Raw genomic sequence first — 26,682 nt, 5'->3', positions numbered from 1 at the left:
GTTACTGGAGCCCATAGACATCTACAACGTAATTGCGCCACACACCTTGAGATATAGTTCTAAGGTCTCAGTATAGTCACAACGGCTGCCCCACCCTTCAAACCGAAACGCATTACTGCTTCACGGCAGAAATAGGCGGGGCGGTGGTACCTACCCGTGCGGACTCACAAAAGGTCCTGCCACCAGTAATTACGCAAATTATAATTTTGCGGGTTTGATTTTTATTGCACGATGTTATTCCTTCACCGTGGAAGTCAATCGTGAACATTTGTTGAGTACGTATTTCATTAGAAAAATTGGTACCCGCCTGCGGTACACTGGGTATTCCAACAAGATTCGGCGCCAGCTCATAGAGCGAAGAGCACACAAGACTTGCTGGCGGCGCGTGAAATCGACTTCATCCGGCACGAAGACTGGCCCTCCTCCAGTCCAGATTTGAATCCGTTAGATTACAAGATACGGCAACACTTGGAAGAAAAGGCGTGCTCAAAGCCTCATCCCAATTTGGAGTCACTCAAGACATCCTTGATTAAGGCAGCCGCCGATATTGACATGGACCTCGTTCGTGCTGCGATAGACGACTGGCCGCGCAGATTGAAGGCCTGTATTCAAAATCACGGTGGTCATTTTGAATAAACTTTAGTGTCATAAGAATCTATGTTTTGTTAAGTTCATTTTGGTATATGAATGGTTACATAATGAATAAACTTGTTTCAATTATTTTACATTAAACATGTGACAGAATTTATGACCTGACTAGGTATATAAAGATGCGAAAGGTTCACCTTCGACCTTAACTGTACAAACTCAAAATATGTAATTAATAAGAACGTTTTGGGTTGAAAAATACATAAAAAAGTATATACATAATATATCGAGATCTAAAAAATCTTTTGAATAAAATTGTTCCCATAAATATATCCAACCTCCAAACTATGTTTATGATTTAGTTTGAGCTGAGCATCACACCACATTTTAAGGAAAGCCGTGGTTCCCTATGATTCCCAAACACTGAACAGGATATATCAGACGACCAATACAGTTTTTTTTTATAAACCTACCTAAGCTGATGGTTTCGAGAGATCATTTCAGCATAACCTTAATTAGTAGGTGAGCTCACAGGGCTCAAACCTGACGATGTTGCTAACACGAACCCTAGCATGAGCAGTGCTTCGCAGAATCTACCACCGGATCGGAAACGCGACCCACTGAGAAGATCCGGCGAGAAATTCAGTGGGCTGTGTCTGTGGGTTCATTTATTCGCCTAGCCCTTAGTCGCAAGCGACAGGTTCGACGTGAACGATGACCGGTGCTTGGGGTACCTAAAAGCACCGTTAGTAGATCGGGAGGATCCGAAATGACGTGTTTTTGGCGACGTCGACTGTTTACCATTTGGTCCCCAGGATCGGCTATGTAGTTTCCGGCGGCCATGATGACAGGAAGTGGCGCATTAATGCCGACTGTAGAAACTTACTGATGGACTCTAAGTCCAGGTCGTCGTGCAGGTCGATGTCAGGTTCATCGACATCAGGTTCCTGACGAACCACGGGCCTCCGACGGATATCCTGCAAAATCGGGATTGAATAGTTTGAAGGGGTTTCAAGTTTGTGCGGGCCGCGTGAGCGAACACTACACTTGTGTAGGTTATGACGGGGCGTATGCAAGTTTTGTAGAGTGTCACCTTATTTTTACGGGACAATTTACTTCGCTTGCAAATCATCGGATAGAGACGACGAATACAAAGTCATTACCTTTAGTAGCTTGAATTTGGTGTTGCCTATCAATAACTATGTCTATTTAAATCAAGCGGGTTGCAGGTCTATAGTGGCATTATAGATTTACAAGTCCAAGTCTCGTATGGTATCATAGATTATACACTTAATATATTATGGTATAACTGCTGTCCTACCGAGTTGAATCACAATTGCTTCAATTCAATTAGTGAGGGGTTGCATTACACAAACTAAGTCAATTAAATACTTAATATCGCGAATAGTACCTTATATTACTTTGTATAAGTACTTTTTTCATGCAGGTTGCCGAAATTCACACGAGGTATTATACCGAAGTTAGAGCGCGCGCGGGGTATGTAGCACTTGACGGTCTATAGATGTTGGGAACCGTGATTGTTTACGGCTCAACCCACTAAATGACTCCCCTTAACCTCTGTGATCTGATGTTCAATCTCCACCCGACGCCAGAACCGGGGCAGAGTAATTCAACATTACAATCAAACTCGTGAGACGACTCCTAGGACGCTCGATCGACGGGTCGTTGAGGCGCTCCTCGACCACCAATGAAGCCGATCTCAAGGGTATGGCAGCCCGTTAGGCCGTTCTGGCGATGCCACTGGTGTTCCGGGATAACCTGCTGGGTCAGAACCAGATTGCAGGGTTGAAACGCACCACCCCTCGTGTTACTCTTACGCAGCATTTCAGGGTGTAAAGCTAGCGTGCGGTGCAACCTTAATCCCCTCAGATCACCCTATGATCATCATTGGAATCAGACTGCCTCCTTATTTTGCTGGAGCTGGACTAGCGCCTTTCTCCAGCCACCGGCTCAGTGGCACAACGCCGAGAAGGAAGAAGAAATAACCCTGTTCTGTTCCTCCTTCTTTTCATAGAAGTAGAGCATCGCCTGCCAAAAAAAAAAGTTTCATATCGTTTTTCGTTTAAAGCTATACCCATGTTTATCTTACCGTATAGTGGGTTGGAATTTAGTAATCAATACTAAATTCCAACCATCATAATTTCCAAGTCCAGAATGTGACAATAACGATCAAAATTTACGATCGTATCCAACTCTACTCAAGTCGAATACGAGAGCAGATTGTCGAGAGCTATCGAGATGTTTTTGTAATCGAAATAGTCCACTTGACTACTCGCCTCTACTAAAAAGTTTAGACATACGCATAAATCTTAGATTTTAAACTTAATATTTGAAAGAATAGAACACATATTTAAGTGTATATTCGATGACACATATTATTTGATAGACAGGTCCGTACCTACAATTTGATACAATCAATCAAGAAGTAATAGTGTTCTGTGTAGTGTTCTGTGCAATCAATACAATACGGACCTATCTTAAAATATGTGCGTACCATTTTCATCATTGTAAATGTAAAATCCATAAGAAAAGTTGCTTGATAAGATAAAAGCAAAAAAATACATACCTACTCCTACTCCTTTCTAAACTAAATTATACTTACTTAAGTAAATAATGGATACCGTTGTAAAAAGTCTCCTAGAAGAAGATGAAGAAGAAAAAAAGGTATTTACATTAAGTAATGTATTTTGTATAAAGAAATTGTTTTATTTCTTTGAGTTACAATCCATAAAATTTAGGTTATTTATGTAATTAAAAAAAAAAAACATTTAAAAAGCGTGATTTTAAAAATTATAATATCATCTAATGGTGTGTTTCAGGGTCTGGTCATATTTGGTAGAGACATATCAAAAATACCTTGCTTCAGAGAGAGCTTTCTTTATGGTATTGGTACTGGAATTGGATTTGGATTAGCCGCATTTGTGAAAACATCGAAGCCAATGCTAGCACAACACATAGGTGTTGGCACCTTCTCCCTGTCAACACTCTTATACTGGTCCTACTGCAGATACAGGTGGTCACAACAAAGGTTTGACGCACAGTTGTTACAAGATGCCTTAAAAGATAAAATTTTGTATGAAGGCACTGCAGTAGAAAAGGAAATGGAGAAAAAAGGTGTCTTAAAGACTGTATAGTTGATAATAAGCAGACATTTGTATTAAATGTGAATATTTTTTGTATTAAGTTATTGAAAATCAAGTATTTAACTTTGAAGTACTTTATAAAATGAAGGCTTTTAAATGAATAAAACTGCCATATATTTCTTCATAGGTAAATGTAGATAAAAAGTAGATATAAATAAATAAAGTATTGAGGTTTTAAAATCTAGTTTATGATTGTTATGATGTCCACCTTTCCTATGGGGGCTTGTGAGTGCAAAATAATGTATGTGGTCTTGTTGGAGCAAAAGGTAAACAGGAGGTTTTAGACTACTGCATCTCATGTGTAGTGGGGCATTCCACAATGAGTTACCAAATGGGCCCACTTGGGTAGAATTCCTATATGCCTTATGGCCCGGCCGATACTTAAGATATTAATCAAGGAGATGTGTAACAAAATAAGTCGATACAGCTACAGTGATTAGATTGTAGCGTGTATGATTTCAGCGGCAGTATTTAAATACACAAATTTAATTGTGTAGTGTATTAGTGGGGATATTAATTCTCTTTTTTCACAAAAAGGGGTATTTGCGGGTAGTATAAAACAAGCACAGAGAACTAGTGCTTAAGTCTATAATTCAACAAATAAATATCAAAAATAATAGTTTGTATTTTCTGAATTCTATAATTTGTACTTCTTTATGCATGCAATATTCGAGTTTTTCAAATTCAAATTTTCGTTCCCAACTATGAAACATCTGTTGATCCTCATTGGCAAATGGTAAACAGTTGCCATCGTTTAAAAACGTCACTTCGGATCCTTCCGATCCAATAGCGGTGCTTTAGGCTTTCCAAGCACTGGACACCGTTCTCACCGTTCTCGTCGAACCCCTTGAGTACGACGTGAAAATGAACCAGCCACTGAGACAGCCCACTGGTTTTCCCGCCGGATCTTCTTAGTGTTCTCTCAATTTAGAAGGTTCCAAGAACACCTTACGAAGGCACAGTTCTTTTATTTTAAACTACGGGAAACCTATGCGAAATTATGAATAGGTATGAGAGCGATTACGAACGCCGTGAGTGATGCTGTTGACGAACTACGGGATTCGGTTTCCAGGCGGAGACAATACAATTTGATATACGGAGCTGGATTGTTCTTGTTGTTGTGTTGAACGTGTTATTTTCGGCATACTAATAGAAGTATATAAAAGAATACTACATATATATATGGCATACTAAATACGGCATACTAAAAGAAAATCATAGCTTAGAGTCGTTGGATATTTTTTTATTGCATACATTGTTACAGGAGTCTTCGGACCACTTGGCTTCTGATGTTAAGTGGGTATCAGAGTCTATAAACATCACAACGTTAACGCCTGCCGGCATCCACAGCTTTGGACGTGAGATCGAATTCTCAGTTGTGTTGTATAACCGTTGTCCCTATCTAAAGAGAAATGCATGACAGCATTAAATAAATTGGCAGCATGTTAGTATCAAACCATCCAGGAACAAATATATGGAACGTTTATTTATCTCAAGCTATATTTGAGCGGATGGTTATATATAGTTACAGCTCGACCAAGCTAAGTTTGCACCTCGCATCGATACGTCACACTGCCGCTTAGGTATGGTCTGAAAAAAGGATTCGCTATGACTTTAAAAATATAAACATATGTTTGTTAGATTTTACTTTGCATTTATTGTTTTTAACAATATATTATACATAGGTACATTAGAATATTTTTTTGTATTAAGTTTTTATATTAAATTAATGGACTATTTTTGTTAAGTTTTTGTTGAACTGTTGTTACTGAACGCTTAACGTTAATTTTTTTTTACTTCGAGAGGATTGTTGTGGGCAACAAAAATGAAAGGAAAAGTATACACAGTGAAGGGACAAACATAATCCTGAAAAGGAAACATAAAGGAAAGTTATTACTGGGCAATTGGGATACAAATTTAAAAGGTGCAAGAATGCCCGGGTGGTCATAACTAAACTTCAACAAAAAACCTAACAAGAACAATTAAAAAATTTCAAATCAACGGATAGGGAGACGAAAACTCGTATGACGCGTGTCGGCGACAAAGATGCTAACCGTACAGACGCGATAGGGCGATCGCGGGAAGGTGAGCGAGGAAGCGGGCGGAGCGCCGCATTTCAGCGAGATGCAAACTTAGCTTGGTCGAGTTGTATAGTTATTTACAAGTGTTTAAAATAATATTTTTTTTCGGGCGTGATTTTAGATATAGTTAGCAATCGGCACTAGTCTCGAGCTGTGACCTTGTCATGCGAACGAACGAAACATGGGGGCAGGTCGCAGCGGCCATGTTGATTACGTGATTGGATCTTTCCGTGGCGCGTCACATGCCGTGAGTTGTGATTGGTTCTGTGTTGTGCAGGCGCATCACTGCAGCAAACTATACATTCCTCTTTTTTTATTAGTCACACATTTTTTTTATCAACCTCATTTAATTTATATTGTTTTTTGTGTTTATCAAATTAGTATTATTATAATATTCTAATGATGTACTATTTTAAACTTTATTCTCAAAATGAAAATATTATTAGATACTGTGCTAGGTAGTAAAGTAGCCAATAATACTGATAAAATAAAAAATAACATCAATTAAATGATTTTCAATTTTTAACTAACAGTAAACTATCTGTACTTTTACGTTAGCAGCAACAACGTTAGTTGGAGCTTTAAAGCTGTGACCGACCTGATCAAATAAAAAGTCAATTCGATGGCTGCCACTGATTGGAATAAACTGTGCCAAAAAGTGAATAAAATATAAGAGCACTATATGAAAATTTATCATGTGATAGACACCTTGGTAGTTTTCCAATTACAGCACAAGAGCGCATTATGCGGCATAATGCTCAACGTTGAAGGTTCCAACTACAGCAACGCTTCGCACAATCGAGCACTCTCAAAAGTACTGTGTGCTTAGTGCGAGTTTTGTAACGCTCTCGATAGCGAGCCAGTTTGCTCAAATTTGTATGCAATTGGAACAGCGCCCCTAGCGGCAAACGTACCCGGTGTTATTTTGTGAGTGCGAGTTCATATAAACGTTGTGATCTCGTAACCGAGTAATTTTATCGAAATGAGTACCACGAATGACATTTGTGCGAGTGCGTGTTACAAATTAGTGGGTTTTAACGTTTCGATCGAGTATTTCTTTAGTAGTTCTATTTTTCCAACTAGAGAGGCAAAAGTATCATGCCATAAAGCCTAATCTTTTTTTATGAAAAATGATAATATGGAGTGAAATGGATTTGATTAATTTGAAGCATTAATCAATTGGCATGGAATGAAATGAAATGAGATCAGATAATATGGGATAAAATATAATCTCTGCAAAATGCTGATTATATACTGAGATTTTTTTCAGTGGACCTTTTCGAAGACTTCGAGAAGCTACGTCCAGCGGTTTTGTTAATTTTTTTTAAATTTTTGCACTTTCACAAATACTATACAGTTAATAAACCCACGTTACTTTGTTATTGCATAGATGGGTGGACGAGCTCCAGGCCCACCTAATCTTAAGTGGTTACCGGAGCCCATAGACATCTACAACGCAAATGCCGCCTCCCACCTTGAGATATTAGTTCTAAGGTCTCAGTATAGTTACAACGGTTGTCCCACCCTTCAAACCGAAACGCATTACTGCTTCACGGCAAAAATAGGCAGGGTGGTGATACTTACCCGTGCGGACTCACAAGACGTCCTACCACCAGTAATTACGCAAATTAATTTTGCGGGTTTGATTTTTATCACATGATGCTATTCCTTTACAGTGAAAGTCAATCGTAAACATTTGATAAGTACGTATTTCATTAGAAAAATTTATACCCGCCGGCGGGATTAGAACACCGGTGCATTGCAAGATACGAATACACCGGACGCCTTAACCTTTAGGCCAGGACGGTCTCAAAATTACACTTATATACGAAGAAATATTAAATACGCATAAACTAAGAAACATTAAATAGACAAAATAAAACAATTCACACAATTTAGCTCCTCGCGGTCCCTCCAAAATGTCTTTTCATCTTTTTTTCCTAGTTGTTCAATTGTAAATGAATAAATCAAAATCAAATCGAGTTTACGTTCTATACGGTGAAAAATGAAGAATTGTGAGTGTGAGTTGAGATATGCTACTCGCTTCGCAGTGCGTTTATTCACCGAGAGCAGCAATAATATTATTTCTCGTATATTGGTAGCACGTGATGTTTTGGCATTAGACCGTCTAAATGAAATACAACGCATTTTAACAGCATTTTAATGGGAACCAACTACTTTCAAAATTATTCGGGTAATGTCACGTGTTCAATACTATTTTGTACCTTTAGAATTAAAGTGGCTCAACCCAAAATTCTTAGTTTCTGCTAAACTTCAATATTGTAATACAATAATTGTATTTTTTTAGTTTTTCGGTTTAAACACTTTAAGGCATGCCATTTTATTTGAAAAAGACAGAAAGAGTACTTTGTCCTTTTCTAGACTAAAAGAGACTGTTTAATTTTATAAGCTGATAGAATAATATAGAAAAGAATAATAGGATACCCTCTAATCGTCACATTGGAAAAAGGTATGGCGTTATCATTTTATCATTTAAATTATTTTTTATTGCACTTATAAAACTAATTTAATTTACAATATGTAACTACATATATCTATAACTAATCCGTACTTGTCAAATTCCTCATAAATTGTCAATATTCTTAATAAAATTCCTATTAATAATATACAAGTGCAAATGTTGAGCTGCTTGCTAGAAATGATATAATAGTGTTTTGTTTTTTTGTTGTTTCCTTTTAGGCTGCCTGTAATAATCTAAATCTGTGTGAAAGGCAATAAATGATTTTATTATTATCTACTAATGGTAGTCCAGTGGTCGAAATTTGACCATAATTTATTTAAATTTTAAGTTTGAACATTATTATAGTTCTATTGTCACCTTTCTATTATCATCATTTCTATAATAATCATTGCTCTATGTCGCCAAGGCTACATTATGGAAAAATAATATTAAAGACAAAAAACATTAATCTATTCTCAATTTGACCACAGATTGATAAATCAATAAACAAAAAAAGTATAAATGCATGTGTGTGTGTGTGTGTATCAAATACATGGTAATGTGTGTAAGGTTTTTTTATTCATTTAGGTTATTTTTTTATTGTTTATGCACAATTAAAAAAAAAATATTAGCAATCTGCACTACTCCTCTATATTTTCTATAAGTGTGGGAAAGGGGATTGCCCACTCTCCATAGTGTGCTAGGCCCAAGATGGACATCAAATATTACTATAAAAATGTACTGATTCAAATTCTTAAATGTATTGGATATCTCCTATTGGATAGCCCTCCTGCTAGATGGAGCGACGACCTGCGCAAGGCAGCTGGCAGTAACTGGATGCGTAGAACCGAAGATCGGGTTCAGTGGCGAGCTTTGGGGGAGGCCTATGTCCAGCAGTGGACTGCCGCAGGCTGATGATGATTGGATATCTAAAAAATATATTGAAATTGCCGCCACTATTATAAAAAATATAATAAAAATAAAAACTCGTTTTGAGGTTAATTTTCTATATAAATAAGTGTCGGATTGTGAGATACTTCAAGAACTTTTCTTTTCTTAATGTTTAAGATGTTCCTAATGTATTTTTATCCAATAGGGTATAAAAACACACTTAATTCATTAAATATCTATATTTTCTTCATCTTCATACACAATTAGTATCATCTAAAAATAGCAAAGGAGAGCATATACACGGTTTTAAATCTCGGTCAGGGTAAAACCACAATTCACACAATGTTTTTTAGTCGTAGTATGAAACGTTATTGATAAAAGTAAAATAAATCGAAGAAAAATCAAAACACATCCATTTTGTACGCAAGCACAACACCACAAGCAGCAAGCGAAGTCAGTCAGATTAAATTCAGTGTTGTCAGTATAAAGAAAAATAATTACAAGAAATTCATATATCGATTATTTTTTTAAATAACCGATAATTGATTTATATCTTAATCTTTTTTTTACGAATACACATTATTTTTTATGTTTTTGTTTTAGTTGTTCATATTTAAATAACAATACTAGTAAAGTTTTTTTTATTGCTTAGATGGGTGGGCGAGCTCACAGCCACCCTGGTGTTGCTAAGTGGTTACTCGAGCCCACATACATCTACAACGTAAATGCGCTACCCACCTTGAGATATAAGTTCTAAGGTCTCAAGTATAGTTACAAGTTAAAGTCCAATGGGTATGTCTTCGATGTTATTTTATGTGCATAAAATCCATTAAAATCGTTTGATTAATGATAATACTCAAAATGATTTCTTTATATGTTTTATTTATATACTCAAAATATTTACTTCATACGTAAAAGGATTTGAAGCTGGCAATATTTTTCCCGCAAAAATAAAAATCCTTGTTTTTTCAATAGAGATACTTTTTTTAAACTACTTATTGTAAACTATAGTGGCGCTTATTTGCAAGAAAGTAAATGCATATTTATTTATGACAAAATTAATGCACTAAGTATTTTTTCTATAATCTATTGTCCGCTTTGGGCCGAAAATGGGCCATCCCCTTTCATACTTCTCCGTCCGCGCAATTTTCGTAAAAAGGAGTACAACATTTTTGCTTCACGTATTACCTACTTAAAATGTAGGTTCTTAATAATAATACATAAGTGTTTTGAAATATAAAACTAATCTTAAATTTTTTAGTTATACCACTTCCATTCTAAGGGTGCAATTTCGTAAACAAACTTTGCCGTAATGGCGTAACCTTTAAAATACACGAAAACTGCCCAGCATAAACATATTTTTTTAGTAACTTTAATAGAAGTATTAGAATTAGAAGTTTATTATAGAATTTATTTAATTGTAATTACATATTTAGACATACTTAACATAATTAATCTTGGAATAGGCAATTATTTCAGCTTTTTTTAATTAAGAAATTATGTTTTACATAGGTTTAATCATTTACCCGTTGAACGTTTATAAAATGATTGTATTTACGGTAATAGTGTTGATGATATTCATTAGGTGGCCTAAATATACTAAAATTATTACGAGCGTCCATCCTTATTTATAAATGTGTAAAGAAGCAAAATTATTATTACATTGTTCAAATTTCTATATAATTTATAAATATAAATCTGTACGTATGTACCTGTAAATATGTATATTGCGTGCGCGTGTGTGTGTGTGTGTGTGCGCGTGTGTATGGGCGTGTGTGTATATATTTCTATAATAGATAGGTACACAGTGTGCAATTCATTTCGAAATTATTCTTGCCCATCTAATGGTTGTCTGGAAGAGATCACTCTTAGCGATAAGACCAAGAAAGAATGTTTCACAATATTTATTCATTTTGTGTACAATAAAGAATACTCTTTCACTGGTGGTAGGACCTCTTGGGAGTCCACACGGGTAGGTACCACCACCCCGCCTATTTCCGCCGTGAAGCAGTAATGCGTTTCGGTTCGAAGGGTGGGGTAGCCGTTGTAACTATACTGAGACCTTAGAACTTATATCTCGAGGTGGGTGGCGCATTTACGTTGTAGATGTCTATGGGCTCCAGTAACCACTTAACATCAGGTGGGCTGTGAGCTCGTCCATCCATCTAAGCAATAAAAAAAAAACAACTCTATCTCACTCTCTCTCTCTCATCAAACAACTCTTTAAAAAAAAGCAATGATTTAATAAGAATTAAATGAAAAAGCAAAAAAGAATTAATATGCATTTACAACTAGCTAGACGTCTATAAAATTTTCTAACCGAAAAAATATATGTGTATAAACCATTAGAATAGATAAAACATTAAAAAACAACATTATTATTAAAAACGAAAGAAAAAATCTTGATATTGTATTGGTTTCACGGCAAAATTTTTAGTGACTACTTAACTTGCTTAAAAGTGAAGAAATACTCTCAAAATCCATTAATTTGCAACTCGCACTCGCACATACAATAATCGAGAGGCTCACTTCGGTAAAGCTATTCGATACATGAGACAGCAACATTAACAAACCTTCTCTCTCCCACAAAATGAGATTCATAAGCTTACCACTAGGTGGCACTGATACAACCTCACACAAATTAAACATATCATTAACATCGACTGAGTAATTAAAAAAACTCGCACTAAGCACAGGTACATTACCCATTACCCGAATAATTATAAATATCGTTAGAAAGCTTGGCATTTCAATTAAACGCCTTAAAAAAAACCCTTGCGTGCTACCAATATAAAAGAAAAAATTATCGCTTCTCAAGATGAATAAACGTCCTGCAAATCAAGTAACTCGCACTCAGAGCTCCGCACGTTTCACCGTGAAGAGCGTACACTCGATGCGAGTCATTCGATTCGATTTTTGAAACTCGCACTAAGCCTACTGCTCTCGCGTGATGCGTGAAATCGATACCGACTCGGTGACAGAAAATTGACAAGTGTTTTTTCTTTAAGTTGGCATTGATTGAAATTTTGTTTAAATTATCGTTAATAATATTATTTAATGTTGAAAAAAATTGTAAGGCTTTCGTTCGTCGTAGTTTCTTAGAAATAATCAATGTTAATTAAAACTGTGCTAACTTAGCGCACTCTGCTGATGCATTTGAAAACTAATTCACGTTCCAATTAAGCTTCAGCATAATTCGTCATTGTGCGTCACTGAGTCGCATTATGCTCTGTAATTGGAAAACTACCCTTGACTGTAGAATTTATCGAAGATCATAATTATGATTTGATGGATAGTGTATCATTTATGATAGAATGAAGTGCTTAACAATTTATTTATTTATTTCATACCAGCTGACCCGGCAGACTTCGTAGTGCCTCAATCGATAAATAAAAGACCGACGGGGGACACATCAAAGGAAAAACAAAATTGTTATTTTTATTTAATTCCTAGTACCTACTAGTAATACCTTTTAAACCTTCTCTGGACTTCCACAAATAATTCAAGACCAAAATCGGTTCAGCCGTTCTCGAGTTTTAGCGACACTAACGAACAGCAATTCATTTTTTTATATAGAGATATGTTCTAGTGTGATTATAACAATATAAGCACATACCTAAATGGGGTTATTTCTGACTACGAGCGAAACCACGGGCAAAACTATTATAAAATTACTAATACGTTTTTAAATCCCAAATTGAACGAAGTTAATTTAATTATAAAAAAATTTATTAAATACATGAGTGAACCATTTACTTTGACCCTATGTGTACGCTGCGCAGACGGCGCCCCACTGTTTTGTCGAGAGCACAAAACTCGCGCCGATTGGTGTATTGGTTTTTTAATTAAAAAAAAACATTTTTTTTTATTTAGATCAGCATCAGATAACGTTTTTGGTCGAAGGGTATCTTATCACCCCGCGGGGGTAGAAAGCAGTAATCCGTTACGGTTTGAAGGGAGGTGTGGCTGTGTACTATAGAACTCATATCTCAAGGTGAGTGGGGGCATTTGTATTGGTGATGCCTATGGGCTCTGAGAACCACTACACAGATGCTCGTAAGTTTGTTCACCCATCTAAGCAATAAAAGAAATGTGAAAATGTGATTCTGATAATATAATTATTAAGATATTACTTATGTATATAACAGGCTAACAAGGTTGTTGTTAACTAGATGTTGCATTATTGACACACTTTACTTTAAATTGAAAGGTACAAAATAAAGGATATTGATAAAATACCTCGAATGTAATACAATTCTTTTAAGCTATAGAAATTAAGGATATCCGGTGTATTCGTAGAGCCGCGTACAGACATCGCGAGGCGTGTGTCGTGAATGGTTCGATCCGAACGATACGTGCTCAAGCTGAGCACGCAAACCACCACGCACGGTGTTCGTCAGTAGAAAAATGGTTCCGACCTGGCGAGATGTGCTGATTGCAGCTGCGGCCTATTCGTATGACGCTAATGCTCGCTGTGAGCACACGTCCATACAGCCCGGGGCATGCGAGACAAACCATTCGCGACACACGCCTCGCCATGTCTGTACGCGGCTTAAGATGCGATGTCTCGTGATTCGTCGTTCAGCCGTTTAAGTATTGCCATTCAAATACCTAGACTCCCGCAGCAGCACTACAGATTAAACACGTTGTCTGACAGTGATCTTGAAGTGTTCATTCGGTATAGACGCAATTAAGTATTCATATTAAATATATTTTCGAAAAATTCCTACGTAGATGCTAATATTACTAGAAGTGTCGTTCTTTTCAAAATATTGCGATGGATGCGATAAATGAAGTTGTGCCCCGAAACGCTGAAACAGCTTTAGTGTTTTTTGTTAATGGAAAAAAAGTGAGTCGTTTATTCTTATTAGAATAATAAATAATAGGTGAAACTGGGAATTTTTGTGATGCAGAGGTATTTTTATCTATTATTATATTTTATTACTATTACCTATTGGATTGATCGTTTCAAGTAGATAATATGTACTATACTACGAGGTCTGGATTCGATTCCAGATCTAAGCTAGTATCTGTGAGACTTGGCATTTGTGGTCTTGATGTTATTGTGTTTTCTCGTATGTGTATTTCCGACAGTCATCAATAACACTTTAAAATGGTTTGAGGCCGTTAGTCGTGGTATTTAAGTTTATTTATTTTTAAATTTGATTTTTTTTTCGATTAAAAAATCGCACGAAAATTGATTATGTTTTTTATTGTTTTTTCTCATATGTTAAAAATAATGATTGCTATGGTATACTCGGTAGCTTTAATTACGATGATTATGATAACTTTATTTATAGATTAAAATCGGTAAAGATATAATAATAATAATCACTTGTGTAATTTGTAATATCCAAAACGTATTAAGTAGGTACCCCATGGTACCCCACCACCCTGCCTATTTCTGCCGTGAAGCAGTAATGCGTTTCGGTTTGAAGGGCAGCCGTTCTGACTATACTTGAGACTTTAGAACTTATATCTCAAGGTGGGTGGCGCATTTACGTTGTAAATGTCTATGGGCTCCACTAACTACTTAACACCAGATGGGTTGTGAGCTCGTTCAAACATCTAAGCCATAAAAAAATAAAAATTCAACTAGTGTTTTTTGATAATTGGATTTTTGGAGGTAATTATGCAATTGCAATCGATCGTTAATGAGTCGTTGATCAACTAGTTTTTGATGAGTTATGTAGAAAATGACGAAATAGGACACCTTGACACTCCACAGACGGAAATATTTTAATTAAAATTTCCCTTATAAAATCATATCTATTAATGTTGTTAGGTATTATCGTAGGTTTTCGTTTTCATGATATAAGTTTATAAATACCTACGCGAATATGCAAAGGGTGTTTGAATTGCTAAAATGAGACATGCTCACTGGTCACTTTGTGTTAGTTGTTACTGGAGCTTATGATACAACTTAACGTAAAAGCCAGCATTCGTAAAGTCTAGGTTTAAAATGTATTAGTTGGTAGTGCAAGGTAGTGGGGAAGAGGTCGACCCAAGAAGACGTGGATAAAGTGTATGAATGACGATACGAGAGAGAGAGAGAGAAGAGTGAGTGTTGAGATGACGGCTGATAGAAGAGAATGGAATAGAAAGATTCGCTGTGCCGACCCCACCTAGAGGGATGTGGTGGAGAAAAAGAAGAAAGTTTAAAATTTATTACAACTATTTTTAGCAGAATCATCGAGTCGAAACAAATAATAGGCAGGTTGGTTGTTTCTCTAAAAGTATGTATTTACAGTACGGAAGGGTGGGGGGATGGATTGACCTTGTTGTCGTATTCAACTGCTTTTTTTTTTTTTTTTTTTAAACTTGCGTAATAGGCAGCTTATAAAACTAATTATGTAATTGTTTTTTTTTATCTAATGAGCAAGTTTTTTCGTAGAGATAAAATGATACTGGTTGTATTGTGCAATAAAAAAAACATTTTAATTGTTTGATACTGCGTACACGATTAAATATGCTTTGAATATTGATTACAACATATTATGTAAAAACATAATTTTTAATTGGCATACATAGACAAAAGAACTCGTTACCAGCTGGCTTTAAGCCAAATTAAAAAAATAATAATAAATAATCCAACACCTACTTTGTGACATGAGGGTAATTCTTAGGTTGCCATTATAGTTTCGTTTACCTGAACCCATGCTTTTCTTTGTGATCTACTTTATAATTTACATTTTTTTATTTGAAAAACAATATATTGTCTTCTTTAATGATAGTAGAGAAAAGGAGTTTAAGGCCCATGTGATATTGAGAGATTAAGGACAACACTGAATGAGGTCACTCTCATAGGAACATGTGATTGAGGTCCACATATTCTTGCATTACCTCTGTATCAACCTTCAAATTGTCTCTCTTCAGGGAAATTAATAACTATCTTGATATTTATTACATTTTTACACATTTTAAGGGATTAATTTTACACATTTTAAAGGAAACTTGACACAGGCACTACCGCATCCCTCGATACGAGCATAACATAAATAGTGCGTCATCGCATTGTGTATTGAGGGTATCACGAATAGATATGAAAGTACCTACATTCATAGTACATTCATACATTAACCGGTTTCTCTGTGTAATGCCACGGTAGCAGCAAGCTCTTGTCTTCATAGCAAATTAGGTCTTTAGTTAATGGCATACAAAAATGAAATATGTTGAAAATGTTGAATTGTTTTTTACTATGTCATGTTCATCACCTAATAATTCAATTTAAATTGCAAATTAATGAACTATGTAATAAGGCACTAAGTATTTATTGTTTTATAAACTGTTATTATATATACTACGAGTGCTTAAATATGTGGTCGTCGTGGCCTAACGGATAAGACGTCCGGTGCATTCGTGTTGAAGCGATGCACCGGTGTTCGAATCCCGCAGGCGGGTACCAATTTTTCTAATGAAATACGTACTCAACAAATGTTCACGATTGACTTCCACGGTGAAGGAATAACATCGTGTAATAAAAATGAAACCCGCAAAATTATAATTTGCGTAATTACTGGTGGTAGGACCTCTTGTGAGTCCGCACGGGTAGGTACCACCGCCCCCCTATTTCTGCCGTGAAGCAGTAATGCGTTTCGGTTTGAAGGGTGGGGCAGCCGTTATGACTATACTGAGACCTTAGAACTATATCTCAAGGTGTGTGGCGCATTTTTTTAAATAAATAAATAAATAATAAATAATAATGATGACTGATGTCCATGAGCGACGGAAACCAGTCACCATAAGGTGGGCCCTATGCTCGCCTGCCTACAAGGGCAATAAAAAAAAAAAAAATTACTATCTAGATTAGAAGGTCAATTTTGTAATGTGTTTATAAAAACATATCTTTGCTATAGGTGATTTGTATTCTATATATTTTTCAATTATAAATTGCTAATTATTAATTAAGTAATAATGGATAATTAAGTATATCATGACCTTGCCTGTGTCAGTTACTTAATTTTTGATGATCTTTATTTTTGAGCATTCTTTCGATATCGAACCTGGATTTAGCATTAGCGATTTGTTTGTTATTACCTTGTTCTATCTATTTAGTCTACATTCAAGATTGATCCAAGAGCGATCAATACTGCCACCTGTATTCGATTTCGGGAATGATTCCTTGTTGACCTGGTAGGAAGTAAACTAGTAGTAGTAGGTAATAATGTTCGTGCTAACAGGCACAAACCCAAGCCATAGTACATACAACAGAATTTTATTTAATTGCGTTCGAAAGCAAACAAGCATACGGTCCACCTGATGTTGAGCGATTACTGTCGCCCATAGACACCGGCAATGGATTAAGGGGCACAGTTAAGCCGTCGCCTGTCAAGATTCTTTAAGCATCGCTGTTTTTTTTCTTTCTCAAACGTTGTAATATCCAATTTTTTATTTATTTTTCAGGTCCTGGAATCTAATCCTGATCCAGAATGGACGTTACTGTTCTATTTAAGAAAAAAATTAAAGTTGACCGGCACTAAATATGGATGTGGAGAAGGCGGCTGCGGCGCTTGTACCGTCATGGTTTCGAAATACTTAAAAAATGGAGATCGGATAAAGTATCCTTTAAAAATACATATGGGACAGAAAAAGGACGGGCGGAAACCGCTCTGTGTCGCATATGAGGGGAGAGATAAAGAGTTTTTATCATCATAATATTGTCTTGCCTAAAAGAAAAAAAAAATTGTCACAAGAATGTTGTATGTGTTATGATTAGACTTGGTAAGGTGAGATATACGGCTTTTGATGAAAATCAATAACATATTTTGACTTGAAAGTAGGCTATCCCAACAACCACGCTGTCCCGGGATTATTATTATTATTACTACTGAGTAAATTGGTGTGACATCTTTGATGCTGACTTCATTGTGGGATGATATATATGGAAAATTCAAAAGTTAACATAATTTTTCAACTTCGGCATAAGCTGGGTTGTATTGACATCTCAGATCTTCTGATTAATAAAGAGTTCATAATTGATAAGACACCCAGGGTTCTCTATTCGACTGTACTGTGGTTCATGTCCCCGATTCGTCATTAGGGTACCAAGTAAACACGTAACAACCCCGTTTTCACAAACGATTTCTATGTATTTCTGTTACTGTTTTTCGCTCGAGATCGCTCTTAGCGATAAGATCACCAATTGTACTTTTTTTGTATTTAATGTTTCACATTGTTCATTTTGTTGGTGTTCAATAAATAATACTCTCTCTCTCTCTCTCTCTCTCTCTCTCTCTCTCTCTCTTTCTCTCTCTTTGTTTTTCTTCTGAGTCGGCATCTTTAGTTTTGAAGGACGAGTCTAGTTTGATGACTGTTATCTCGTTACCCTTATCTTTATCCGTTACCGTTTACCGTTATCTTTAGTCCTATGTGGCTACGTTTATGATGGCATAGACATGCCGTAAGTGATGTTATCAGTTTTGACCACATTGCTTTTATAACGAAGACATAACGCACTGAAAATAAATTTGCGAATTCTTAATTTTTGGTAATTTCTGCTATATGAGTCGCCAGTGCACGAACGAGTACATCATTATTTCTATATCTGTTAATAAATTAGCTCTGAGTAAATTAAGATGTGAAGCCAAGTAGACCATCTAAGTACCTCTAGAACTACATCCATTTTCGTTCATCTCGGTATTAAGATCGAACCCCATACCTACTCCTGTACAAAAATACACACCTCTTTAGTACAGTCATGAAAATATGGCTTTAAATTGTTATATTTAACAAATATATATTGTCTCAAAACTTTAATTACTTATATCAAGAATTCAGTCACATCGCGGTTAATGCGTGCCTGATATCTGTATGTGCAATGCATGGGTTAGCAGTCACAACCGTAGAAGGTATCGGTTCCACACAAGATCGATTACATCCTGTCCAAGAGAGAATTGCGAAATCTCACGGATCACAATGCGGCTTTTGTACACCCGGAATAGTCATGTCTATGTATGCTTTGCTCAGAAACAACAACAAAATAGCATATGAAGATATTGAGGGTGCTTTACAAGGCAATTTATGTAGATGCACGGGATATAGGCCTATTATAGAAGGATTCAAAACATTTATGGAGGGTTGGGAAAACGTTTACAGTACGGGGGGAAATATGTGTAAGATGGGAGAGAATTGTTGTCGAATTAAAAAGGAAACCGAACATGATATTTTATTTGATCCTTCGGCTTTTCGGCCGTATGATCCAACACAAGAACCAATATTTCCGCCCGAACTAAAATTGGAGAATGAATATAGTACATCATATCTTGTATTTAGAGGTGAAAATGTGATTTGGCTAAGACCACGAAATTTAAGAGAATGGGTTTTAGTAAAATCAAGGATTCCTGATAGTAAAGTAGTTGTGGGCAATACAGAAATAGGTGTGGAAATGAAATTTAAAAAGAAAGTCTATCCTGTATTGATCTCGCCTACTATTATTGGAGAAGTGAATTATTGTAGTATTGAAAATGATGGTATTTTAGTTGGTGCTGCCGTGACATTAACAGAGCTACAAATATTTTTGAAATCTTTCATTGTTGAACATCCTTCAAAAAGTAAAATATTTAAAGCTGTTAATGCTATGTTACACTGGTTCGCCGGCAGTCAAGTAAGGAATGTAGCCTCACTCACAGGAAACATTGTAACGGCAAGCCCTATTTCTGACTTGAACCCAATATTAATGGCTTGTAGTGCAGTACTTAATGTTTATAGCACTACGAATGGGAGCAGGCAAATAACAATCGATGAAAATTTCTTTAAAGGTTACCGAAGGACAATATTAGAAGATGATGAAGTTGTTATTTCCATTAAGTTACCATTTTCAACTAACGATCAATATTTTAAATCCTATAAACAGGCTCGGAGAAGGGATGATGACATATCCATTGTTACTGCTGCATTTAATGTACAATTCGAAGGTAATAAAGTTATAAAATCTAAATTGTGTTATGGTGGTATGGGACCAACCACACTTTTGGCTTCGAAATCTTCAAAGATGCTCCTGGGTAAACATTGGAATCATGAAACCCTATCGACCGTTTTTCACTCTTTATGTGAAGAATTTAACTTGGAATTTTCAGTTCCTGGAGGAATGGCTGAGTATAGAAAGTCATTGTGTCTGAGTTTATTCTTTAAGTTCTATTTAAACGTCAAAGATAAATTAGATATATCAAACGGAGAAAGCTCAACAAGGCCACCTAAATTAAGTTGTGGCGATGAAACTAGAGGAGAGCCGAGTAGCTCTCAATATTTTGAGATACGTAACAGCGGTGAAGTTGATGCACTTGGGAAGCCATTGCCACATGCATCTGCTATGAAACACGCTACTGGAGAAGCTATTTATTGTGATGATTTACCGCGCATCGATGGAGAACTATTTTTAACTCTGGTTTTAAGTTCTGAGTCACATGCTAAAATAAAATCTATTGATACTACTGCTGCTCTGTCGATACCTGGCGTTGTAGCATTCTTTTGTGCTAAAGATTTAGAAGTTGATCGCAACATATGGGGTTCTATAATCAAAGATGAGGAAATATTTTGTAGCACATACGTGACGAGCCGATCTTGTATTGTTGGTGCTATAGTTGCAACCTCTGAAATAGTTGCGAAAAAGGCTAGAGATTTAGTTTCAATAACATACGAACGTCTTCAACCAGTAATAGTCACACTAGAAGATGCAATTGAATACAATTCGTATTTTGAAAACTACCCTCAAACTTTAAGCCAAGGTAACGTTGATGAAGTGTTTTCAAAAACGAAATTCACAGTTGAAGGAAAACAGAGAAGTGGCGCACAAGAACACTTTTATCTAGAGACCATTTCAGCGTACGCCATTAGAAAAGAAGACGAACTGGAGATCATATGTAGTTCACAAAGTCCAAGCGAAATAGCTGTAAGTGCATTTCATATTATCAATTTAAGTTTTGTTCATATATTTATTTATTTTCTTAACTGTTTAAATTTTCAGTCATTCGTGTCGCATACACTCGGTATACCTAAGCACAAAGTTATAGCAAAAGTCAAAAGGATAGGAGGTGGCTTTGGCGGAAAAGAAACCAGGTCATCTAGCCTTGCATTACCTGTTGCTATCGCTGCATATATACTCAAGAAGCCAGTTAGATCTGTTCTGGATCGGGATGAAGATATTCAAATTTCAGGATACAGACATCCATTTTTGACAAAATACAAAGTAGCTTTTGACGAGAATGGTAAAATTGGCGGTGCTGTTTTTGATGTATTTGCGAACGGCGGGTTTTCAATGGATTTATCTTGTGCTGTAAGAAAACCGTTATCGGAATGCTTATAAACCAGGCAGACATTTGTTATTAATTATTTTTTTGTATTTCAGTTGATGGAAAGATCGACATTCCACGTAGATAATTGCTATTCTATACCAAACATAAAAATCAATGCATATGTCTGTAAGACTAATTTACCATCTAATACAGCCTTTAGAGGATTTGGAGCTCCACAAGTGATGTTGGCAGCGGAGTCTATGATAAGACAAATAGCTGCGACGTTAGGAAAAAGTTATGAAGAAATCGTTGAAGTTAACATTTACAAAGAAGGATCTGTGACATATTACAATCAACTTCTCACTTATTGTACTTTGTCTAGATGTTGGAATCAATGTATTGACTCTTCGAGATATATAGCCAGGAAAAAAGTCGTTAATGATTTTAACAGGTTGGAGTGATAAACTTCAAATTTAATATTTTTTTAAAAGAAATTGTGATGAATATCTATGTTTCATCCACATTTAACATTCGAATGCGGACTTTTTGGCGGGAAAGCGAGGAGTGAAGTTGTGTGATTTGTTTTATTTTGTCTGTTTAGTATTTCTTAGGGTTTAAATGTGTAATAATGGTGGTTTATTAACCGTTTAATATCTGTGAAAGTGCACAAATGTGGGAAAATGAAACAGCCGCTGGACGAAACTTCTCGGGATCCTCCAAAAAGTCCACTGAAAAATCTTAGTAAATGACCACCATTTTACTGAGATTAGATTTCATCTCATATCATCTCATTTAATTTCATCCTAGTCGATTAATGTCTCAAATTAATCATTTTCATTTCATTTCACTCCATAATATCATTTTTCATAAAATTAAGAATATAGATTAAAATAAGACATGACTTAAAGGTCTCAGTTACCAGGTCATAAAATCTCTTAAAAAAAACATTCGAATGCGAAAGTAATGATTTTTTTTTATTGCCCTTGTCTGCTGTCGCGCTGTCGCAAGCCAAAACTACTGAACCTTTTTAAATAAAATTTGGTACCACAGCTATTCTAGAGCCTGAGAAAAGGCTACTTTTTAATGATTGTAAAAGGTTGAAAGAGGGGGTGAAATGTTGTATGGAAGTATCGTCATTTTTAGAGCTAAAAGCTTGCAAATTATTTTTTAGGCTGTGGATTTGATATAAATAAGTATGACACTAAGATCTAATCTAATAAGAATAGCATATAGGCTAAAATTTATAAAAATATAATGTGATTTACCCAAAATATAACGATAAGTGTTAAGTAAGAAGGAAAAAAACTGCCATCTGCGAACTATTTTTGCGTGCGCCGCAAAAACCGTTGGAGTTACACGTATGCGAGTATAATGTAAAAGAGAAATGTTTATCTCAAATAGTCCTACAAAAAAGTCCGTGACAGCACCTTTCTATCTTTTATTTGTAAGCCATAATCGCCAAAATAGTGATCCATTAATATAAGAAGAGGAAAGATTAGTTTGTTACGTTCTTTTTTTATTGTGTTTGTAACTGTCAGGATCAGATTTGCATAAAAGAATATTCAATAAGATCAATAATAAATTACAGTTCCGAAACGAAGCGAGGCTGGGTCGCTAGTTTATAATAAAATAATTCTCTTTTCTCTGAACTTTTAATACTTTCTTAACAGGGTAAATCCAATAAAATTTTTAGAAACGAATTTTAAAACCCTTTTTTCTCAAACAGATCTAACAGATGGAAAAAGAAAGGTATTGCTTTGGTCCCAACAAAATATGGGATATCTTTCCAAACAGACGTCTTAATGCAAGCCGGTGCGTTACTTCTAGTGTATAATGATGGTGCAGTTTTGATTTCCATCGGGGGCATAGAAATGGGACAGGGTCTCTTCACTAAGATGATACAGATTGCATCTAAAGCATTAGAAATAGAACAGAGCCGAATTCACATTAGTGAAGCTGCTACCGACAAAATACCAAACAGTACAGCCACTGCAGCGAGTATGAGCTCTGACCTATACGGAATGGCCGTTCTAAATGCGTGCAATACTTTGAATCAAAGATTAAAGCCGTACAAAACGAAGGACCCCAATGGTAAATGGGAAGACTGGGTTTCTGAAGCGTATGTAGATCGAGTGTGTTTATTTGCAACTGGTTTTTACTCTGCTCCGAAAATAGAATACAACAGGAATACGAACAGCGGTAGATTATATGAGTATTTCACGTATGGAGTGGCGTGCTCTGAGGTGATAATAGATTGTTTGACCGGAGATCACGAGGTACTAAGAACCGATATAGTTATGGACGTGGGCGAGAGTATAAACCCTGCAATCGACATTGGACAAATTGAAGGGGCGTTTATGCAAGGATATGGCTTTCTTACTATGGAAGAAGTTGTTTTTTCGGCAAACGGTGAAACACTTTCTCGTGGCCCTGGTACTTATAAGATACCTACTTTGTCCGATATACCGAAAGAATTCAATGTTTCGCTGCTGAAAGGTGCTCCAAACCCACGTGCAGTATATTCTTCTAAGGTAGGTACTTAACGTAATGGTATTTATTGTTAGAAGTTAATAACTTTATGAAGAAAAAAACTAATTGTTAGTCTGTCAATTTATTTAAATTTTCTTTTTGAGGAATACTTTAAATAGGTACCTGATAAAGTACCTATATGTTATACGAGACCATGGTCTAAAATAGTCGGTATTACAATTAGTCCTTCGTGACTTACTACGTAAGATCAAGAAGCAATCCTCCTGTAGTTCGTATTAATTTTCAATACTGGATCAAGTAGTACCTACTTACCTTAATTAATATCAGAAAAAATGCTTTGGGAATACAAAAAAGTGTGATACAAAACAAACGCCCAAAATTACAATTTATATTTTGTGTTAATTCATGTTTCAATTGTGCTTTATTTTCAGGCCATCGGGGAGCCACCACTGTTCTTAGCTGCTTCAGTATTCTTCGCCATCAAAGAAGCAATAAAGGCCGCTCGCTCGGACAGTGGGGTGCCCGTGGAATTCGAACTGGATGCACCTGCGACTTGTGAACGTATTCGAATGTCATGTGAAGACGACATCACTCTGCAGGTAGTCATGCTGTATCGAAATTTAGAGTGATTTTGTAATATGTTCTTTGATTCACGGATTCGGTAGGTTTATTCTCTTGGGTATTTCGCGGCAGAAATGAGGAGGGTGGTGGTCCTCCCGTGATCGCTTATAATATTTTTTACCATCAGTAAATAGCAGATTTTTACTGTCGCGTTTTGTGTATTTTTAAGACGAACTTACCTTGCGGGTGCTCGGTCTATCGTATTGTAGAGAGAGGAATCTATACGAAGGACGCCAGCGGACTTACGACCTTTGTGTAGGTCCCCTATCAAGCGTTCCTAAAGCGAAGATTACTCCATCCTCCGCATTCCTCACCCTGCCTAATTAAATGTGATGAGAACCTTCTAGTGCGGCTTTACATTTTCGTTCCATTATAGAATTAACGGAAATTCTTGACAATGCCTTATAGTAGGTAAAACAGAAATTTCGTTGGTGTAACTCTTGCTCTCACTTCGACATATAAACTAACAAATTAGTTATCCTTTTTTGGTTAGCCCGTTCGTATCATTATACTATTTATTTATTTTTATTGTGCTTAAATGTAATTGTACATGTGATTTAATCGAACTCGAAACAAGTGTATAGATTTTATATCAAGAATCACCGCATCTTGTTGTCACATTCACATTCCGAATTATGTTACGCAAATGAGACCGGATTTTACCTATTTGACCTATCCACGTTGTTTATAAGCGGATCAAACAAAGATAGTTAATTATTATAATAACTTGGATATCGTTATCTTTCCATGCAGGCAGGTATAAATTTTCATATTTTAATTCGTAACTCACTTAAAACATGAAAGATATTGTGTAATAAAATTAAGCCAAAGTAAAATAAAAATGTGTGCTGTAAAAAAATTACTGGTGACTCCTGCAAACTCACCCGAGTTTGTAGGAGCATATTTTGGCTTTTCCTATCGCAAAGTCATCCGATCCGATTTGGAGGATCCGATGATTTATTCTACATAAATCCTATACGGCCTCGAGCTCATGTCTCAAGGTGAGCGAGGACATTCACATTGTGATCTCTATGAGCTACGAATCACTTAACACTAAGTGACAGTGGCCACGTTCATTAGACCGTGTATTGCCCTAAATTCGTCATTACAGATCCTCCCGATCCATTATCGGTGCTTTTAGGTACCCCAAGCAACGGTCACCGTCCTCGCCAAACCCGTCGCTTGCGACGAAGGGCTCGACGAGTAAATTAACCCATAGACACAGCCCAGTGAGTTTTTCGCCGGATCTTCTCAGTGGGTCGCGTTTCCGATTCGGTGGTATATTCTGCGAAGCACTGCTCTTGTTATAGCTAGTGTTAGCAACGACCTTAGGTTAAAGCCCCTTGATCTCAGTTACTCGCCCGGTTGAGCTGGCATAGCACTATAGGTTTACCAACTTAGGTAGGAAAAGAAACCTGCCTTCGGGATTCGAAAACCGTTGCATCGCTTGATACGACTGCACTGGGCGTCTTATCCTTTAAGGACATAACGACTACCAAACTATTACGTTTTCATTTATCTTTTGTGATCTATATCCACTCACCTTGATTCATACCGCCTTAGTACCCAAATACCTTATTTATTTATTTTATTCGTAATCGCTGCAAATATGAAATTGATGTGTGAATATTATCTTAACAATACCATCTTGATATTATAACTGTGACAATTTGTATGTTTGTATCTTGCAAACACGACTGAGTGGAGTTATAAAAGACATACCTATAATAATATAATTCTTGACTTTGTGCCTTTTTGTATTTGATATCTTTATCGCTCATTTTTATCTATGCAATATGTGTTAAATGTAATATAACCTGGATTAACACATAGGATACTCTTATCACTGTAAATGACATGAACCGGGTAACGACGAGTACCTACATAATAATATGCTCAAATAAATACGGCAATGGGTCACTCAGTCGCTGGTTGATTATTTTACGTATTAACGGAATTACGAATCATAATGTAATGACATGTCTTTAAATCCTTCTGAATTACAAATTTATGGGGTACACTGCGGGGTATGTCAAGTAACTGATAAAATTTATTTTACTTTCAGGTTAAGCCAACTGTAAAACGTATTGGAGTTCCGTGGAATGTAATTGCCTAGACTCAAATTCTTCAAATAAATATATATGTTCTATAACTAT

At 36.1% G+C, this 26,682-nt stretch overlaps 2 protein-coding genes and 1 long non-coding RNA gene across 4 annotated transcripts; 2 read left to right on the top strand and 1 right to left on the bottom strand.

The window, feature by feature from the left end:
- Positions 1-1,924: 1,924 nt before the first annotated feature.
- l(3)87Df (cytochrome c oxidase assembly factor COX20 lethal (3) 87Df) lies at positions 1,925-3,932 on the top strand. Its single transcript, XM_028181951.2, has 2 exons — positions 1,925-3,273; positions 3,429-3,932. The coding sequence occupies exons 1-2, from the start codon at positions 3,223-3,225 to the stop codon at positions 3,741-3,743; spliced, it is 366 nt and encodes a 121-aa protein (XP_028037752.1). The 5' UTR covers positions 1,925-3,222; the 3' UTR covers positions 3,744-3,932.
- A 394-nt stretch (positions 3,933-4,326) lies between these two features.
- Positions 4,327-11,412, bottom strand: LOC149501784 (uncharacterized). The gene is made up of 2 exons (XR_016323994.1): positions 6,432-11,412; positions 4,327-4,699 (listed from the first exon to the last, which is right to left on the bottom strand). It is a non-coding gene; the product is annotated as an uncharacterized LOC149501784 (long non-coding RNA).
- On the top strand, positions 5,480-26,682 carry Xdh2 (xanthine dehydrogenase 2). 2 transcript variants are annotated; one of them, XM_089731901.1, is made up of 8 exons: positions 5,480-6,080; positions 17,589-17,743; positions 18,963-21,072; positions 21,148-21,456; positions 21,529-21,866; positions 23,142-23,946; positions 24,337-24,504; positions 26,592-26,682. In XM_089731901.1, exons 1-8 carry the CDS (start codon positions 6,015-6,017, stop codon positions 26,640-26,642), a joined length of 4,002 nt encoding a protein of 1,333 aa, XP_089588027.1. In that variant the 5' UTR covers positions 5,480-6,014; the 3' UTR covers positions 26,643-26,682. The 2 variants fall into 2 exon arrangements, with proteins under 2 accessions (XP_089588027.1, XP_089588026.1); XM_089731900.1 differs by lacking the exon at positions 5,480-6,080 and adding an exon at positions 13,498-14,034.

The sequence above is a fragment of the Bombyx mandarina genome, chromosome 12, assembly GCF_030267445.1.
Source record: "Bombyx mandarina strain Sakado chromosome 12, ASM3026744v2".
In the NCBI taxonomy this organism is placed as follows: Eukaryota; Metazoa; Arthropoda; class Insecta; order Lepidoptera; family Bombycidae; genus Bombyx; species Bombyx mandarina.
This window is presented reverse-complemented; position numbering and strand designations above follow the sequence as displayed.

What these genes read in the sequence shown, in the direction of transcription:
- Xdh2 (XM_089731900.1), top strand. Translation starts at nt 13,963, where the DNA reads ATGGATGCGATAAATGAAGTTGTGCCCCGAAACGCTGAAACAGCTTTA. An exon ending in TTTTTGTTAATGGAAAAAAA is followed by an intron (nt 14,035 to 17,588) that starts GTGAGTCGTTTA and finishes TTTATTTTTCAG; the next exon opens with GTCCTGGAATCTAATCCTGA. An exon ending in AAGACGACATCACTCTGCAG is followed by an intron (nt 24,505 to 26,591) that starts GTAGTCATGCTG and finishes TTTTACTTTCAG; the next exon opens with GTTAAGCCAACTGTAAAACG.